This window comes from Physeter macrocephalus, chromosome 14 (genome assembly GCF_002837175.3).
Source record: "Physeter macrocephalus isolate SW-GA chromosome 14, ASM283717v5, whole genome shotgun sequence".
Classification (NCBI taxonomy): Eukaryota; Metazoa; Chordata; class Mammalia; order Artiodactyla; family Physeteridae; genus Physeter; species Physeter macrocephalus.
The window spans coordinates 100,841,918-100,863,215 of record NC_041227.1 but is presented as its reverse complement, the minus strand read 5'-3'; the positions used below and the strand labels follow the sequence as shown (position 1 = coordinate 100,863,215).

At 36.4% G+C, this 21,298-nt stretch overlaps 1 protein-coding gene across 1 annotated transcript in view; it reads right to left on the bottom strand.

Moving 5' to 3' along the window:
• Positions 1-21,298, bottom strand: part of USP32 (ubiquitin specific peptidase 32) — a 207,523-nt gene that overhangs the window by 138,142 nt on the left and 48,083 nt on the right. The window contains exon 2 of the mRNA XM_024127662.3: positions 7,814-7,941. Within this exon, the coding sequence (XP_023983430.1) occupies positions 7,814-7,941 (128 nt within the window). The remainder of the gene's footprint in view (positions 1-7,813; positions 7,942-21,298) is intronic.

Below are 21,298 nucleotides of genomic sequence, written 5' to 3'. Positions count from 1 at the left end.
AAGAAACCTGTTAATGCTGCAGGTTCAACTACTAAGTTTCAAGTCAAAATTACTTCTCCTTGGAGTTAGTATCCCTGAATTCTGCCTAGTGAGATTTCCTGGCTAGCTTTTTTCTTTGCTGTTCCACATCTTAATCCATGATCCTAAGATTGGATCCTTGTCCTCACAACTGCCTCCCCTTGTCTGTTCTTATCCTACTTTATTATACATACTTTTCTTGGACGCTAATTATCCTGGATCTTCTACGATTAATGATCTCATTCTAGAATTGCCTTGCTTTCACTTTTATTTTCTAAAAGCTTAATTTAATCCATAACTTAAATCAGGAGAAAAAGGCAGAGCTCCAAATTTATCATTGGGAATTCTTTCCTTTCACTGCCCCAACTTTCCCAGACTAACCTACCGATATCCTTCTCTCCTCCAACCCAGACAGCTCTCAAAGTCAACAGTAGAACATTACAATTTAACTGCACTTCATGGGACTTCCCTGGTGGCACAGTGGCTAAGACTTGGTGCTCCCAATGCAGGGGGCCCGGGTTCGATCCCTGATCAGGGAACTAGATCCCACGTGCATGCCACAACTAAGAGTTTGCATGCCACAACTAAGGAGCTGGCAAGCCACAACTAAGGAGCCCACATGCCACAACTAAAGGAGCCGGCAAGCTGCAACTAAGGAGCCCGCCAGGTGCAACTAAGACACAGTGCAACCAAATAAATAAATAAATAAATAAAACAATTTAACTGCACTTCAAACTCTTCTGATTATAGTCAAGCTGGTCATATACCTAAATTCCTACAATAATTCTGATGGAAGGTTTGGAGGTTCTTTTGCCTCAGAACTTAAATGACTAGGAAAAGATCATGAAGTAAATAATAAAGTTAGAACTAAAATCCAAAATCCTAACGAAGAACAAAAAGGAAATCATATGTCTGTCAATAGTCAATTTTTATATTTCCAGCTCACTTTTCCAAGTAGAATAAGTATTCTTCCTGAAAAGCTCAAAAAGTACACCTAATTAAATGTTCTACCAAGTTTTAGAGGAATAACTGAAGTACAATAAACTGCACATATTTAAAGTGTACAATTGATAGGTTTTGTCACACGTCATGTCATACCACTGAAACCATAATCACAATCAAGAAAACAAGTAACAGGACTTTCCTGGTGGTCCAGTGGTTAAGAATCTGCCTGCCAATGCAGGGGGACACGAGTTCGATCCCACATGCCGTGGGGCAACTAAGCCTGCGCACCACAACTACTGAGCCTGCGAGCCGCATCTACTGAAGCCCACACGCTCTACAGCCCACATGCTGCAACTACTGAGCCTACACACCACAACTACTGAAGCCCACATGCGCTAGAGCCCACACGCGACCACTGAAGCCCACGTGCTCTGGGGCCCATGTGCTGCAACTCCTGAGCCCACATGCTGCAACCACTGAAGCCTGCGCGCCTAGAGCCTGCACTCCACAACAAGAGAAGCCACTGCAATGAGAAGCACACGCACTGCAACAAAGAGTAGCCCCCACTCACCTCAATTAGAGAAAGCCCGCGCGCAGAAACGAAGACCCAGTACAGCCAAAAAAAAAAAAGTAACAAACATTTCTTATTTTACCTGATAATGCCAATTAAGGAATATGCTATTGGATAGAAGTGTCTTATCAAGACTGACTTGAAAAGGTTGTCAATTATTTTTATCATCTACTACACTAGTCACATCAGTGGCTCACTTAATACACCAAGGATTCAAAATAAGTGATTATGCACAAGTTATTTTCTATAAGAGTATTTTTTAGTACCAATATAAGTAACTTCTTTGACATCTGGCATACCACTTAGAACACTTATAATTTATGTAATGTATTTGATGTAATGTTTTATACGAGGAATTCCCTAGTCCCATTATGCTTAATGACATGTCAGCTCTTCTACTATAAACTTTGTTTTTCAATAGCTTATGAAACTGTTTAAATATTGCTCTAGGATAAAACTTGGCAGTTAAGAACCATCAAGACAATAATGCATATTTTTTTTAAAAGTCCATATGTAATTTTACAAGAAGGGAGTGATATATTCTGTTATTATCTTCATCTAAGAGAGCCCTTGGAATCTTTTTTGTCTGGTCTTACAAAGAGAAATACAAAAAAAACCCAACAACAATGCAATTTAAGAACTAGCATGAATATTACACTGAACGAAAGTGATGCAGTTAAGATAAAGACTAGCGGATATTTTACAGATTCTAGTTCCAGAGAAAGATTTTAAACCAGTATCCTGCTTAGTGTTCTACTGTTAGCCATAATGTCAAGACTAGGATTTAATGTAACATGAAAACATTAGCTGCTTTTCTCTGGTTGATATAAACATATTATTTTAGTATATTATAATAGTCAATGATCAACAGCATCAGGAGCTGACAATGGGTAGAGTTGTCAAGAAAGTTGTTATCCATGATGCTAGTAAATCCAACATAAAGGGATGTAATCAATAATACTGATCAACTAACATCAAAACAAAAAAACAATCACAAATCATTATTCTATGGTCAGACAGTCCCCCTAAACCTAGACTGTCTAGTATTGGATTGGCCAAAAAGTTCGTTCGGGTTTTTCCATAACATCTTACTGAAAAACCAGAACAAACTTTTTGGCCAACTCAATAAATGCATGTCCCTAGTCCCAAGGGGCATCTAAATGCATTATGAATACCTCAGCATAAATTTACCAACACTAATGGAAAAATATCCTACTAGTCAGCTGCTTGTTTTCACGCTGACCACTATGTCTAAAAACACTCCAGGCTCTATGATTGCTTTTGCTTAAAATGTGCACTTTCCTCTAATTTGGAAAAGGTTAAATGTTCAAAGACTGCAAAGCTAGCAAAGCTAATTGACTTTAGGAGTATGGTTTCCTGGTCATCGTCCTGGTCATTCTTACAATAGGGTTTTGCAGAATATACAATTGCTTACAAACAAAACAAAACAAAAAAATCAAAATACTCACTGAGTTTATGTTATACGCACAACACTCGGGGGCCAATTTTTTAAAAGTCATAAAGTCTGCCCGTCAAGAATCATAACTTAGTTGAGACAAGATTTAAATGAACAATTAGTCATTATCTAATGAAAACATTGTACTACATAGTACAGAGGCAGGCTTTAATGCCTGTTAAGAGTTTAAGGATGGGAGAAAAACAGTGTGGGCTAAAATTGTCAGAGACAGCTTTATGGAGGAAGGTGGAGTGGAATTTTTATCCTAGATAGCCATCCAGAATTGAAATCAATCCTGGGATAGAGATTTAAGAGTTTCCAGTTAAAAGAAATAGTTAAGGAGTAGCAACTATCAATTCACTTGCATCGCATATTTTGTAAATGGTGAAAACCAGTTTTAAGTGAATGTGAAAACAAGAGGAAATGATAACAAATTAATACTACATGGAAATGTTTTGTCATTAGATTTCTTTGGGGCAGTAGGGGTTGGGAGATGGATGACACACTAAAGAAAAACCACTGAATAATTAAGAGTTAGTGGCCCTGGTTCAGAAAAGTCCAATTTCAAGTAGAACACAGTTTTCTATTCACCTTGTTTTGACCTTGTTTTCTCAATTCCCTCAAATTCCATTCATTTAATATTTTGTTCAAATAACACAGTTATTATTATAAGCAAGATCAGAATTACATCAAAATATTAACTACACTAATCTATCCTAGAAAATAATGAGTCAAATGAAATCAATGCTTTGATTCTAAAAATTTTAAACCGCTTTGAGTTATTTTTCCTTATCCAAAATTCCTGTCTTGGAATTTATCATAGGAAACTCTTAGAAGGATTTTAAGAAAGATCGCAGAAGAGCCATATACAGTGGAATGATTACTTCCTTAGCTTTGCAACTAATCACTTTGTTTAGAAATCCCATCATTTAACAAGATTTTGCTGCAACTACAGAATACAGATCCTCCATTCTATGAGTCAGCCTACCCACTACATTTAAATTCAAACTTCAAAACTATCTGCCCAGATCTATACTTCCATTTTACTTAAAATGTACTATTTCCTCTTTAGCAAATAACTTTGTACTCTGCAAGATGAAACATACTCATAAAATCTCTCCCTTTCCCAAATACACACAAAAGTTGAAGTCTATCTACTAACCTGCCTGTTTTGGAGAGATGCCTGAAATAAGCTACAAGCTCATTTTATATAAATGCTGGAACTGTTCCAGAACTGAGCTTAATGGGGTTCACTCATCCTTTGAGATTATTGTATGAGACACTATAAAGACATCCTTTCATGAAAAAATACCAGAGATTAAAGACAGAAGTACTTAGTTCCTTATAGTACTTTAAAACTTACACAGTGTTATATGTACTAATCAATATTCACATGCTAATAGTACTCCTCCTCACTTAAAATAAACCTAGGTCGGTAAATAATAGGATAAATGAAGTTCACCATCATCACTAAAAGCATTTATAAAATTTCTATTTGTGTTTAATACTGTGCTAGAGTTTACACACAAAAAAGTGTTAACTACAATGAAACTGAAATTTGAAACGATCATTATGGATTTTACAATTTAAAATTAAGATCATTCTTATAAAACAATTATTCAATACTTTAATTATTTTAGCCAGTGATGATTCTTAAAAGATAGTCCAAAGGACAGAGACTCTTGAAATAATTTTGGGTGAAATGAAATTTATGAAATATTCACATAAAAATGACGCTCCAGGGAGTTCCACTTCCACCTTAGATGTAGAAAGCCTGAGTGTCACTCCTAACCTAAAAACAAGAAAAAGTTATTTAACTATCATATTACATTTCTTGAGCATATCGGAGAGCTGAGTTAACAGGGCAACCTGTATCTGACATTTCAAGAAAGATAGATTCCTCCAAAACAACAGCAGGAAGAGGCAGCTATCATGCAAGCGAGTAAGAAAAAAATCAGCTAAAATTTTAACAAAGTGCCACTAATCTATTTCCTGTCTCCATAGATTTGGCTATTCTGGCCATTTCATACAAATAGAATAAAAAAATACATGGTATTTTGTATTTGGCTTCTTTGACTTAGAATGTTTTGAAGGTTCACCCATGCATGTATCAGAAAACTTCATTCCTTTTTTATTAACAATATTCCATTCTATAGATTAGATATACCACATTTTGCTCTATTGATGGACATTTGACTTGTACACTGAAAACTATAAAACATTGCTGAAAGAAATTAAAAATCTAAATCAATGGAAAGGCATTCTAATTTTGTGAGTCATAAGACTTAAATATTGTTAAAATGGCAATACTCCCGAAATCAATCTACTGATTCAATGCAACCCCTATCAAAATCTCAGCTGCTTCTTTTGCAGAAATTGAAAAACTGATACAAAAATTCATATGTAAATGCAAGGGACCCAGAATAGACACAACAACTTGAAAAATTAGAAAGATGGGGAAATGACACTTTCTGATTTCAACACTTACTATAAACCTAGAGTAATCAAGACAATATGATACTGATGCAAGGATAGACACAGAAAGAAATGGAATAGAATTGAGAATCCAGAAGTAAAACCTTATGCTTATGATCAGTTGATTTTCAACAACAGTGATAAGACGATTCAATGGGAAAGAATAATCTTTTCAACAAACAGTTGCTCGGACTATAACAGAGAAGAATAAACCTGACTCCATATTGAATCTATTCCTTTAGCTCTAACCTTTGCGCTCTGTTGCCTGTGCTTAGTCATGCAGGCTTTGCACCTTTTGTAAAAGAATGTTGCCTATAGCCTAAAATATACAAGATAGCCCATTCTCAAGGCTCTGACTTTTTAAAGGTATAACACTTTTTCATTCATATAGAGATAAAAAGTTGCAGAACAGAGAATAACATTTGTCTTGCAGGAGGTCTAGGAACATTGTGATCAGACCTCCTGGACAGCTGCAAGAACAAAGGCACCAAGAAGTCTGCAACAACCAGCCATACCCTCTCCCCTTTTACTATAAAAGAAGCCTGAATTCTAACTCAGGGAAGATGGTTCTTTGGGACACTAGTCCACCATCTTCTTGTTCTGCTGGCTTTCGGAATAAAGTCATTATTCCTTGCCCCCACAACACGTCTCTCAATTTATTGACCTGTCATGTGGCGAGCAGCAGGAGCTTAGACTCGGTAACAGGACGACTAACGAACTATTTCCAAAAGAATGAAGTTGGACTCGTCACACCATACACAAAAATTAGCACAAGATGGATGAGACCTAAAGGTAAGGGCTAAAATCCTTAGAGGGAAACAGAAGAGTAAATCTTTATGACCTTGGGTTAGGCAATGGCTTCCTAGACACAACACCAGAAACACAAGTGATAAAAGGAAAAACAGGTAAACTGGACTTTATCAAAATTTAAAAGTTTTTTGTTTCAAAGAACACCATCAAGAAAGTGATGGGACAATATATTTGCAAATCATGTATCTTATAAGGGACTGGGACCTAGGATATATAAAGAACTCTTACATCTCAAGCATAAAAAGACAACCCAATTAAAAAATGGACAAGGACCTGAATGGACATCTGTTTATAGGTGTGTAGATGTACACATGTAAATCTTTATACATGATCCAAAGAGATAAATCAGATATTCTGACCTAAGTTTTCCCAGCACCATGAATTTACAGAGACTGACAGTTTTGACTTTAAGGAAGAAGCTGAGGGAAAGAAAGGCTCAAGTTAGTATACATTTGAATTTGGAAGCATCATGCTTGAAATACTATGGATTCAGTTTAAATCCCTTCCTCTAATGGGCAACTTATATTATCTCATTAAATTGCTAGTTATATCCTAAAATGAAAAATTCTGAATTCCAAATTTTTATATTATACTAGCATTTAAGACAAATAAATTAAAAGAAAATAGGAAGATGAATTCATACTGAAAAAGAGAACCCAATAAATAGTATCAGGAAAAAAACTAATCCTGTCATAAATCCAAAATAATGACAGAGCAAGAAAGTACATAATTTTACACAAGAATACATGTAACAGAATTAATGCAATATATATCCCCACCAAAAAAAAAAAAGATTAAAACACACAAAAAAGCAATAAATGTAATTTCTATATTACGTAAACCGTAAGATTCAAAAGCGCACAGCACAGGTTAGAAATATCAACTGTCACTAATTAGGAATGGTGAATCAAGGTTTTATGAAATACACCAAGCTTAAAATTCTTATTATAATTTTCACTGTTTTATTAATTTTATTCTCATTTCACCTTTTGAATGACATAATACATATCTGTGTATATACCTATAAAATAGTGAACTTAATGTTAGAAAGGGGATATTTATATCAACTTAGCTCATTTTATCTCTACCTAAAAATTTTTAGTAGAATTTAAATAAGCCTTTACAAATTCCAATAAGCTAGTGTTTCATGTACAACATTTAATTTTACAGAATTAATTTAATTAGGTTTTACTATATGGAAAGGTTTTAAATTCAAAATTTCTAAAAATACTCCCAACATAAAAATTATGTCAGAGTGATGAAGTTTATAAGAATAAGAAGCTAGTCATATAAATGGTCCCATAATAATCAGTGGCTATTAAAGCTCAGAAGTACACAGAAGCAGAATTGCAGCTCTGCAGTACTCCCATTTGGCTTCTAAGAACACAGCCACATTGACATCTAAAACAAGATCTGTTAACCTACTCAGCAAGAAAAATAACTGTAGGGAAGATTAAATCTGTCAAGACCAGGAGAACCCTCAAGAATTCAGGCTGGTGGTAACTATCTCAAAGGAAAACCTAGAACAGAAAGATTACCTCAGCAACTTTTGGAGGCACTCCATCCCCAAGCACTTCTCTGATGAAGCAGTGCTGGCCCATGTAATATGAGAGTCCACAGGTCCTCTTGAAGGCATCTTTCAGTCGTTTCAGCTCTACATCTGTAACTGAAATTCAGAAAGAGAAGATGGGTAAGAAACTAGAGGAGAAAAGTCATCTCTCAAAATCTTTACATTTTTTCAACCCAATTCCTAATAAAAATTGGCAAATATTATTTCTCTTTCCAAATAAGTCAAATAAACACAAAGATTTTTCATAATTCTAATATTTTCAAATCTAATCTAGAAAATAAATATGCAAATCCCTGACCCACTATTTTCAAATGACAGAACATTAAATTATGCATACAAATTTTAGGCAGGGGTAAGGAAGAGGTAACAAGTACTTCGAATTAGCAAGTAAGCTAAATGGCCTTAGACGCTGGCATTAATATGTTTTTAGCAGCAATGCACTCATTGCCTCTGGGATGATAAAAATTATATTATTTCTACTCTTTGAGCACGTACCTATCCATGCAGAAGACATCACCTAAGTTTAGCTTAGACTGTGTCATCATCTACAAAGACAGTAACCTATAAATAGATGATTCTAATAAACTATAATTTTTAGACACCCACTCTCAAAAAAAAATTACTGAGCCATTACAATGCCATTAGGCATTGAAGCCTTTTTTCCACTGAGTAGAACAATCTCTGTCTACAAGGACAGAAAAATAAATATTCTTTAGTGTTATGTGGTCAGTACAATCGTCACTATGGAGGCACAGAATTGGTACCTTTATCCCATGCTAGAGAAGAAAGATAAGACTTCTGGACAGAGAGGATGATTACTTAAACTTTTAAAGGCTAATCCAGGCAAAATGGACAAGGGCATGCCAGGCAGACATAATAGTTTGTTTCAAAGTATAATGCATAGAGCATGATGTATAGAGCATATGGAGAATTGTATGTTACTAGAACAAAATGAATAAGGCAGGGAGTAGTAAGTGATAAACCTAAAGCAGTCATTGACCAATTCAGAGAATTTCGGTTCTGTCAATAATAAGGAAGGGATTCCGTCAGACACAATTCAGATACAAACTCCAGGCAGACAGGAAACAGGACACAGTCAGATAGTTTACCAGTTCTATAGAGAATGGAACAAATGTGGAAGCAAAAGATAGACTGCTACTAAGAGAAGAAAAGGAGGAGCTAAATCTGTGAAATATTTAGAAGGAAAAGTCAGTAGAATCTGAAGCTTGACTAAAAGTAGAAGCAATCTAGAATAACACTCAGGATTCTATCCTGGGAAACTTGAAGGATGGTATTAGCATGTAGAAAGGGAATGTATGAAAAAGAGTAAGTGAGGAAGTGGGGACTTCCCTGGTGGTCCAGTGGCTAAGACTCCGCACTCCCAATGCAGGGGGCCCAGGTTCAATCCCTAGTCAGGGAACTAGATTAGAGCCCACATGCCGCAACTAAGGGTTTGCATGCCACAACTAAAGATTCTGCATGCCGCAATGAAGATCCCGCATGCGGCAACAAAGATCCTGCGTGCCGCAACTAACGCCCAGCAGAACCAAATAAATAAATTTTAAAAATATTTTTTAAATAAAATAGTGAGGAAGAAAAAAATGATAAATTCTGATAAGGACATACTGAAAATGAGGAACCTTGGGGAGATCCATTGGGTTTTTACAATTATGAGTGTAAAGCTTAGGAGAGGTTTGATGAGAGTCATCAACCTATAGGTGGCAATTAAAGCCATGAATGAAGAGCACAAATGAGACAGAGACAAAACTGGGAGAAACCAAAGCTTACAGTACCTGTGGAGAAAGAAAATATACTCAAACAAGATCGACAAGGAATAGTTAGAACAGGAAAAACAAGAGTGTAGTCTCCAAAGGACAAGAAAAAGGGCTGGTCTACAGTCTCAAGTAAGGCAGAAAGGGCCAGCAAGATAAAGATTAACGAGTGCCCTGGCACATAGATTATCATTCAATGAAAGTCTGTGGTAGGGAGGGAAAGTTCATGAGTTCAACAACCTGTAGGGCAATGATAAAACAATAAGAACTAATACTTGAATAAGCAGCTAGAGAAAAGTATGAATACTAGGTGCTTAATTCATTAAAAAATGAATTCATAATATTAATAGCCCCAAGTTACTAATTTTTTTTTCTTTTTAGAATGCGAAAGTGAGAAACAGAACAAAGCTCATTTTATAAATTACAATAAAAAAGAAGAAATTACTTCAGCTACCGGAATACTTATTTCCTCAATAAGCCTAATTTTCATTAATGGTTTTACTAACAAATTAGGATGCTCATAGTCTAGTGGAGGAGACAAGAAAAATCAATCATTGTGATATAAAATGATAATCTCATACACTGTTGGTTACAGATATTTGAAGGACTGTTTGGTAATATGTTAAAAAATAGCAACCAGATGACTAATGAACTTATTCCCTTATAACAGGAGAAAATGTACGTACAAGATTTTTAAAGCATTTGTAAAAGCAAACAATGTCCATCAGCAGAAGACAGATTGAATAAGTTATTGTATATGCACAAAAGAAACTATCAGACACTAAAATACTGCCAGAGATCCATATTTACTGAAAATAAATAGTATTTTTATTCAAAATAAACAAGCTAACAATTAGTTCATCTGTAGATAAGGAATACATAAAAGCATTCATTGTACAAGTGAAACTTTGAAAACTTTAAAAATAAAGATTCAGGCAAGATGGAAAACAAAAGAGAATCAAGCCTAGTAAAATTTTAGGGTAGGAGAACATAATATTAATGCAGTTATTTTAGTTTTAGAAAGAAAAAGCAATTTCTGGAAAAAATAGAAAACTGAACACGTGTGGTTTTTCTATCTCCTCTCTCTCCAAAGACTCCACCAAAATTACAGTAAGAATAAAAAAGGACATAAACTCACAAGGACAAAGAGAATAGGAGAAAAAAGAACCGAGGATCTAAGAGGCAGTCAATTTTTCCTGGGGAACATTAGTGTCTGGAGGAGTGACTGACCTGAGCAGATAAAATAAAATTGAAACCTAAGCACCAGCAGTTGAGAAATGTGAACAAGAAAGTGAACTAACTTACTCTGTCTAGAGCACCCAAAAAAGACTCGAATTCATTGTACCAATTACCACCAAAAAAAAAGGGGTGAGGGTAAAAGGTGGAATTGAAGAGAAATTGGTTGAAAGTTATATGAGGAGTGCTTAGACTCTCGGGTCCCTTGCAGCACAACACAGTCACGCACCAATCTACCATCTACCCACCCCCGCATATCACTTTTAGATGTAGATATATATCAAAAACCAGAGATACATTCTCTGGAGACACTGACACAGAAAGCCTCCATACATGGAAACACCAGATTCAGCTGAGAGCTATAGGAAGGACAATGAGGTATGAAAAAAGGTGAAGATTAAGTGAGCATTTGCATCCAGCTGCCCTCCCTTGCCCTATTCTCACATATATATCACCTGGGCAGAATCAAGGAGGATTCTTCTCTGAAGAAAGTAAATGATTCTAGAAGAAAGACCTACTGTTACTGACATGGGGTGAGGGGAATGTCTCCATTCCCCCTTTAGAAATGGCTGGATTCCCAAAAGGAAAATCCCAAAAAGGAAAATCCACAAGTCAACAAGTGATATACTCAAACATGTAAGTCTTCCAGTCAATCTTTTAATGCATCACTCTTTAAAATAAAAAGGCAGTTTGGCAGTTATTATAAAGTTAAGCATATACTTACCTTATGACCCAATAATTCCACTCCTTGCTATTTACCCAAGAAAATACTATACAGAAACATACAAAGGAGCTTTATTAACAATAGCAAAAACACTAGAAACAACAACCCCTTGATCCTTGAACAGAAGAATAAATAAATGTGGTATATCCATACAATGGAATAGTATTCTGCAATAAAAATGAAGAAACCACTGATTCATGCACCAGCATAAGTGGATCTCAAAAACTATGCTGAGCAAAATAAGCCAGACACAAAAGAACATATACCATACGACTGCGGTATTTAAAAGACTTAAAGAGGCAAAACTAGCTGTGATGTCAAAGACAGTGGTTGACAGGTGGTGAAGTGGGGAGTATGTGGCTGGAACTGTAGGGAACAGACACTGCAAAGAGATAGGAGGGAACTCTTCTGAGGTGATGGAAATGTCTTATATATTTGACTGGGGTGGTGGCTACAAAAATGAATGTGATTGTCAAAACTTACTAAATTGAATACTTAAGATCTGTGCATTTTATTGTATGTAAATTATATATCAATAGAGTAGACTGAAAAAATGAATGAACTGCCAAGGAACACCAAAAATTGAGGAAGATTCCAAAAAGAAAGCTACCAAAACAAACAAATGGGGGAAGGGGGAAGGGTGAACAGAAATAATGAAGAAAGAAGAAAAAAATATGAAAACCTCCAAATATTCTCAGAAAAGGAGAAAAACAAAATTACATCCAAATAAGAATAGGGTACTATAAAAATATAACAAGGAAAAAGTACAAACAATCTCTCCTGTACCTTTTCCAGAAAGCTACAGGAGAATGTCCTACAACAAAATGAGGGGTAAACAAAGGAAAGAAAAGGGATCCAGGAAGCACTGACTGTAGCATGAGAGAGGAAAAGGGAATTTCCAGGATGATTATGATATGATATCCCAGCAGGACAGCTATGCATAAGCCTAGAGAACAAGACTAGATTAGAAATGAAGGACTCCAGAATAAAAAAGGAAAGCATGACAGTAAACTAATACATTTGGACAGTAAACGAATATATTTGACCACAATGGGAATAGCTTAGAGATATTTCACCTTCAAAAAATATATCTCAAGGGCTGATTTTACTTTAGTTTTTTTTTAATCTAAGGAACTGCAGAAGCATTTCAAGTCCACCTATAACACCGTCATAAGAGTCAAGAAACTAACCAGAATCTTATTGAAAACTACAGAAACAGAACTAAAATCCTTCCTTAAACAGGAAGTAAGTGTGAATGAAAGACAAGGGAACACCCAAGGCAGAGAACCAAGGGAGAAAGTTTTGTTTTCTCACATCAAAACAGATTTTCAAGAGAATTTAACACAAATCTCATCCAACAAAAAACCTTGGTGATTTCAAGACATCTCAGTTTTCAAAATATTCCATTAGTGAGAATTAGCAACTCATAATCAAATACCAAGATATGGTAAGAAAACGAAAGTACTTGATAATCATGTAATGATTATAGCACAAAAGTAAAAGCAATTACACAGAAAGGGCAAATACTGAAACAGAGATAAAACAAAGATTATGGTCCTCACCACAGAAACAGAATCCTTCCAGTAAGACGCTCCTCCTGAAATGCAATCAATCAATCAACCAATCATTAATTAATTAAAGGCTACTGTGCCCTTACTGATCATATGCCCAAACACTGTGCTAGGCCATGAGGAACACAAAACTAATAAGACCTCCAACTCTGCTTTCAAGGAACTCAGAGCTAAGAGACAGACTCATGAATAAACAATGACAATATAGTAAACATAAAAGACATAGTTGTGCACAGAGGAAGAACATCTAAAAAGGGGAAAGCGTGCTCTAAAACTACATTACTAAGCATAAGTTAGAGCAAAACAGATAGATAGGTGCATCTAGTGATTATTTGCATATATACTTTCTACAAAGATCTCCTTGTGAATTCTTTTTACATTTGATCATCTATAGCATGACATTCTCAAGACCTATTTGATCTATAATAAACCTAATATAGCAACTTATCAGCATAAACAACCTAATCACCAGTTTTTCAGAGAAAATGGTAGTCTTCTGAGCTAAGTAAGATTTACAAGTTATATCAGTTGCTATAACTGTGACTAACATGGCTGATTTGAGTTAATTGTAACCACAACTTTGTGCTTCCTGGACACCTTCTCATCCAAGACTTTCCCACCCTTTCTCATCACTTGGCTTTCGGAGCAGGGTGAAAGGCAACAGTGTACTGTGGTGAGCTAAGGCAAGGACACTGAATTCACTCCAGGCAGTCTATGTCTCGCTGAAGGACTACATATTCAGGGCTGTGGGCGCTGACAAGAAACCTGTGCTTCTTTAATACTCTCCGCTATTTCTGAACCACATTTCATCTGATCCTTTACCATCACTATCAATAAATATTGTCCAAATAAATGAAAATATATGTGTAATTCCAACTCAAAAGACCAGAAACATAAGGCATCTCCTTTACACTTGACTATTCTCAGACCTCACATTGGGAAGAAAAGCTGTATGAATAAAAATATTCTGTAGCTCCTCTGCTCTGGAACACAAGTTCAAGCATAAAAGGAATTACTGGTGGTGGTAAAGACTGATGATGCAAACCTCAAAAACGGAAATACCTACAGGGAGCAGGAGGGTAATATAAATGATGAAGTGGGCCAGGAGGAGTCTGTGGAACCCTAGAGAGCACATATTCCTCCTACAGCGTGAAGCTGCTACTAAGTTCCAGGCCTATGCTGCAATGTGGCAATGAGGAAACCAGGAATATAAATTTTTTGTGAAATCTCTCCACATTAAAAGTGTTAGCAGCTAATATTTTTTTAAAAATTAATCAACAGGCAGTCTAAATATGGCCCACCAGCTGCCAAGTTTGGCAACCTCTGGCCAAATGGTTAAGGGTACAAACAAAATATATATATGTTCGAATCCACACGGTCACTTACATATATATATGTATATATATATATATATATACATACACACACACATATATGTATATATACATATATGTTATATATATACGTATATACATATATGTATATATATACATATATGTATAAAACAAAGACAGAAAAATAATGGATGCCCAATAATGACAGTCTGGGGAGGAGGAGATTTCTAGCAGTAATGAGAGCAGCCCCTGTTTACTTTCTACTCCTAACTCTGGAGGAAAGTTGTGAAAATGAGGACTGGAGAAAGGAGGTAAAAGTCCAACAAACAACAACAAATTTTTCTTCCCCTATCCTTTTTCCTCCTTACCTATAGACTAATGTTACCATCCCAGCAGATCCAGCTGCCACCTAACACTGGAACAAAGGGGAGGGAAGGATAAGAGAGCAAGCAGAAGAGGAAGGGAAATATCAAGAAGAGGAAGGCAATTTCTGTAGGTTTGACAGACAAGCATACAGAAAGTATTGTCATTAATTGTAAAGAACGTACCCAAGTCAACCCTTAATACCTTCGGGGCACTGGTTCCAGGACCAGCAAACCCACCCCACCCCCACCCCATACCAAAATCCACAGACGATCAAAGTCCCTTATATAAAATGGTGTAGTATTTGCATGTAACCTACAAAAGTCCTCCTCTATACTTTAAATCATCCCTATATTCCTTATAATACCTAAGACAGTGTAAATGCTAAGTATCAATAAATTGTTGTAAATACAATGTAAATGCTATATAAATAGTTGTCTGTGTGTAGCAGGAATGGCAAATTGAAGTTTTGCTTTTTGGAACTTTCTAGCATTTTTTCCCCCAAATATTTTCGATCCACACTTGGTTGAATCCACAGATGAGGAACCTGTGGATACAGAGGGCCAACTGCATTAGATTTGACCAAGAGTGCTGTCTTACTCAAAGCCAGGTTAGTCACATAAGTATCAGTATTCATAAGTACTTTTAATTAAAATGTTATTAACATTCCAAAAAATTATGAACAAAATAAAACCTCCCTTTGTAAAACAAATTTTGCTATCAACATCACATAAAAGAAGCAAGTCAGGAGCCATATGGTCTGAATAGGTCAGAGGTTCAATCCGATAATTCTGCTGCATGCACTGGCGATAGGTTGGGCTAAATATTATATTTACTCAAAGCATGGGTACATTCATTTGCTATATTTATTATATTTATCTATAAAGGCTCCTAATCATACTTGAACTAAAGTCACATTTTATGAAGACTACGTTGTATCAGATTAAAGAATGGAGCTCATATTCTATATTTAACCCATAGATCAAACACAAGACTAGTTTAGAGTTCAGTAAATCCAAGACTTCTCTAGAGGGTATTTTAAAATTTATTAAAAAAATACAAACAAGAGCAGAAAAAACAGGGACTTCCCTGTAGATCCAGTGGTTAAGACTCCACACTTCCAATGCAGGGGGTGCAGGTTCAATCCCTGGTTGGGGAACTAGGATCCCACTTGCCCCGCAGGCACAGCCAAAAAAAAAAAAAAAAAAAAAAGGCAGAAAAAACATTTTACGGTTGTCTAGCAGTTTCTAGTTACATAGTAATCCAAGCATATTCTGAATGGCCCCTGCAACTACATGAAATATCATAAAAACTGAAAAGAACTATGTATTTCACCTAATTATATACAGGTATCCCCCGCTTTTCAAAAGTTCACTTTATGCCTCTTCGCTTTTATGAGAAACCTACGTTAGCACCTGTTTTCGCTAATCAAAAGAAATCTAAAGAGGATTTTTGCTTTTACAAAAAAAGGCGAAAATAGCTTTTAGCATTTGTTTTGCAGAGAGCTATTATAGAGGCAGCACGCACCCCAAGCAGCAAGAGTGGCATTGCCAAGCTCCTTCCCTGGGAACTACACTAGCATCTCAGCATCAAGCTGCCCTGGCTCTGAACTATGTCTGTGAGCATTTATGTTTTATCTCAATTTATTTTGTACATTGTTAGCAAGATGTGTCCTAAGGTAACTGCCTCTTTGCTTTATGCCATTTCAGCTTACAAAAGGTGTCACAGGAATGCTCTACTTTCGGATAATAGGGAAAACCTGTATACAATAGTAGGCAATAGTGTGTTGGGTGCTATGGGGGATACAAAAATAAACTATGGTCCTTGGATTTTTAAAAGCTTAAAATCTCAACAAATATTTGAGTGTTTATCACAGGCCAGGTGGGCACTGTGTTATATCTTTATTCTATTAGTTCTTAATCCTGGAATCAACTGAGGAGCATTTAAAGAATTCTGATGCCCAGGCTCCATCCCAAACCAATAAATTGAAGTCTCCGGAAGTAGGACCCAGGGATTCAAATGTTTGCTAAATAAATGAATACATAAGTAACATACCAATAACACAAAGTAGACTGTAATAAATAGCCTAAAGGGTATAAACAAGTGATATGGAAGTACAGAAGAAAAGATTACAAGGGAGGAATCTAGGAAAGTTTCATAAAAGGGGGTCAGTTCCCATACTAGAAAGTTAAGAATGAGTATAAGACAGGGAGACAGGAAGAACATGTCAAGTATCAGGAAGGGAGTGAGCAATGACACAGAACTCAGAAGATGTTAGCGATGTTTAGAGGACAGTTTGAGAGGCTGGAATGTAAAGTGTGGGGACTGCAAAACAGAAAAGTATGGGAAGAGAAGTGGAAGGACTATCTAGGGTGATAAATATGCTAATGAGTTTTTACTTTTTCAGGAGTTATTCTGGTAAGAGTGTGAAAGAAGTATATAATAAGGTGTAAATTTTTAAAATTAGGAATGCAAATCTAGAAGCTAATGAAAAACTAAATTTAAGACTTCTATTAAGTGCTCAGTGTTCATATAGACACAACATATTCCACACTGAAAAAGTTTACAATTTGAAAAAGAAAGCTAGAGAGACATACATCAGCCCTCGTACAAGTCCATCCCTCCTCATTTCATTTCATTTTCTGATAACAGAGAAGAAGGAAGAAGGGCCACTTGGCCTCAGTTTGAGATCTCCAGTATTATGGAAAAATGTCTACCAAAATGCCCATCATTCGCTCCCTGGCCAAAGAAAGAAATGATACAGGAAACAGAAAGAGAACAAGATTGAGGAAAAGAAGGCAAATAGAACAAGAAAGTTAACAAAGTGAAAACACAAAGATTAGAGAGAAAAAATTAGACAAAGAGGCACAGGAAATCAACATACATTCCACTGGTATCCCAAATTTTAAAAGCTGAAATAACAAGACTGTCACTTCTGCTGCAGTCATAAACCTGCCCAGGTTCAAGAGGAGCAACCACAGATTCCAATGTGTCAAAGTCACATTGTAACCAGCTTGTGGGCTGGGAGATATTTGTCATAGCTATCTTTTGAAAATATAATCTGCCATAAACATGAATACTAAGTATTACATCTGTACTGGGTTTTCTTTTCTCCATAGGCATCTGAAGAATTTCACATCTTATACTACTCTTCTAAATATTTACAAATCTCTGTAACACACGTTGGATACGTAAATACTAAAGAAAATAGTACTTCCATCAAAAGCGTTACTAAAGAAGTTGGCCCTAAAATAGTCAACCATACAACTCTCCTTCAGGAATAATAAACCATTACCTCTAGCCAAAGAGAGCTAAACTGAAGATTTAAACTTTCAACCCCATTGGGAGAGATCAAAATCCCATCTGTACTACATCTAAGGGCACCATTTCAGAAATTAGGAGTAACCTAGCCTTAGAGAAAAAAAGGGGAGGTGGGGAGAGAAGACTGTGATCTATTTCTTCACAAAGAACTTCGGTATCTAAAATCTGTAGAAAGAAGGGTGGAGGGGGGAAGGAAAGAAGGGAGGGAGGGAAAATATATTCCAAGTCAAAAGGATAAAAAAAAATTAGGTTAGCTTTACTCCTGATCTGAGGTTCTAAGACCATTGAGAGCCTTCCTTCATGAAAGTTTATTTATTTTATTTTATTTTTTCTTCCTGAAAGTTTAAATGAATATTTTCTCTTTTCTCACAGTCAACTTGACTTGTATAATGAAGTACAACTTAGCAAGGCAATGGACACACTGTCCGTGGGAAAGAAAATCAAAGATGAAACAGACTTAGTTTGTTATAACTGTTAGTTTGTTTATAACTGTTTTAAAAGAGGAGGGGGAAGCATAATCTGCCAAAAAAAAAATTCATTTACAAAAATTCATTTACAAAGCAGAGCTATCAACACTAATTCTGTTTCACCTTGTTTTAAGCAATATGTATGTTCAAATCATTCAACCAGGGATTTCAGAACTTTCTCTAATTCCATTTTAATGTTATAGTCCACATACCCTATATATTCATTATCTGTAGTTCTTAGAGGCAGTTCCTAATTGCATGTGGCCTACAAGAATAACATTCCACTTAGCTGTTATTAAATTGTACTTTTAGCTGATCTTTTTTCAACAATCACTTATTAAATGTCTACTATGTGTCAGGCACAGTCAAAATGAGTAAGACATAGTCCCTGCATTCTAATACTTCAAAATTTAGTAGAGAAAAAAGGCACAACCAAAATAACTGCAATGCCAGACAGGAAATGTTAAAGAGGAGGTATTAAAATGGAGTCCCCAAATAGCGAGTGATTAATTGTCCCAGCTGGTAATTAAGAAAGGCTTCCAAGAGATGTTGACCTTTGCAGGATAGGAGTTCACCTGGCCAAAAAGGGCAGAAGTGTAATCCATGTAAGGAAAACATATATAAAATAGTAAAGTAGGGGCTTCCCTGGTGGCGCAGTGGTTGAGAGTCTGCCTTCCGATGCAGGGGACATGGGTTCTTGCCCCGGTCCGGGAAGATCCCACATGCCGCGGAGCGGCTGGGCCGGTGAGCCATGGCCGCTGAGCCTGTGCGTCTGGAGCCTGTGCTCCGCAACGGGAGAGGCCACAACAGTGAGAGGCCCGCGTACCAAAAAATAATAATAATAATAATAATAATAAAGTAGCATAGATAATCAGGGGATTGCAGGTACTTTGATATAAATGAAGTACAGGGTACAAGAAACAGAGCTGCAGGAAATGAGGTTGGAATGATAACTGGCAGATAAACAGAATCCTTTTTTCGAGGTGATAATGTTCCCACGTAAAAGACTATACTTTCCAGCTTCCCTTGCTATGGAACTAGAAATAGCCAATGAAATGCAATAGAAATTGCTCCAAAAAGACACCTTAAAAGCTCCAGATAGCTAGCAATGTCCTTTTGCTATTATCTCTTCTTCCCACCTGGATCTCAAGATGGGATGGCTGCCTCTCCAGAAGCCATTTTACACTATAAGTGAACCTGAAGTTAAAAACCATACACTAAAGATGGTGAAGTCAAAGAGACAGAAAAAGCTTAATGACCATGGACTTGCCATACAACCTCTGGATATTCTCTCCAGATTTATGAGAAAAATAAAGAACTATATCTTACATATTTTCTGTTTAATATTCATCCAAACTTAATCCTAGATAGAGATATCAGATGCAACTGCATGGAAGGACACTCTAAGCTATTCCTGAGTTTTATACAAAGAAATAACAATCAGATTTATGTTCACACTCATATTAATGTGTTTAAAAGACTGGGAAAAGACCAGCTAAGCAGCATAAAGAGCAGTTGAGAGGCTACTGTGTTAGTTCAGACAAGAGTTGAGGACTTAAACTATAAAAGGGAGGTAAGGTAAGGCAGATTCAAGAGATACGAGAGTTGACTGAACAGAGTTCAATGAATAATTAGCTGTGAAAAAAAACAAGAAAGAAAAAAGGATCTATGGTGATTTCTAGATGTCTGCTTGGTTCTAAGTTAGACTTGATGAAGACCAAGTCTGTAGGAAAACTTGAATATTTCACATTGTACAGCTGACCTTTGAACAACGTGGTTTTAACTACTCAGGTACACTTATACACAGATTTTTTTTCCCGTAGTAAACACAGAGGACTAAGCCATCTGCTATCTGAGGTTGGTTGAATCCTCAGATGCGGAACCACAGATATGGAGGAACCTTGTATACAGAAGGCCGACTGTAAGTCATACACAGATTTTCTACTATGGGTCAGCACCCAGAACTCCTAAGTTATTCAAAGGTCAACTGTATTTACATTTCTGTTATGGACTAAATGAATGTCACTAACAAAATTCATATGCTGAAGCCCTGACCCCCAGTGTGGCTGCATTTGGAGTTAAGAAGTAACAACTGTTAAATGAGATTATAAGGGTGGGGCCATTGGATTAGCATCCACCTAAGAAGAAACACCAGAGAGCTTGCACTCGCCACCTCTCCTCCAGCTCCCCACATACACACAGAAGGCCATGTGAGGAGCCAGAGAGAAGGCAGCCATCTGCAAGCCAAGAAAGTCCCCATCAGAAACCAAATCCTGCCAGACCCCTGATCTTAGACTTTCCAGCCTCCAGAACTGTGAGAAAATAAATTTCTGTTGTTTAAGCCACCCAGTCTGTGATATTTGTTATGGTAGCCCAAGCTGATTAATACAGAATTTGGTATTGAGAAGTGAGCTGCTGCTATAATAAATGCCTAAAAATGTGGAAGCAGCTTTGGAACTGGGTAATGGGTACAGGCGGGGGGAGTTTTGAGGTACTTGATAGAAAAGGCTTAGACTGCTGTTAAGGAACTGTTGGCAAAAATATGGACATCAAGGCAATTCTGGGGAGAGTTTAGCAAGAGGAGGGCTATGGAGAGAGTCTCTGTCATCTTAAAGAATACATCATGAACAGAATGTAGGTTAGGAATATGAATGCTTAAGGCCAT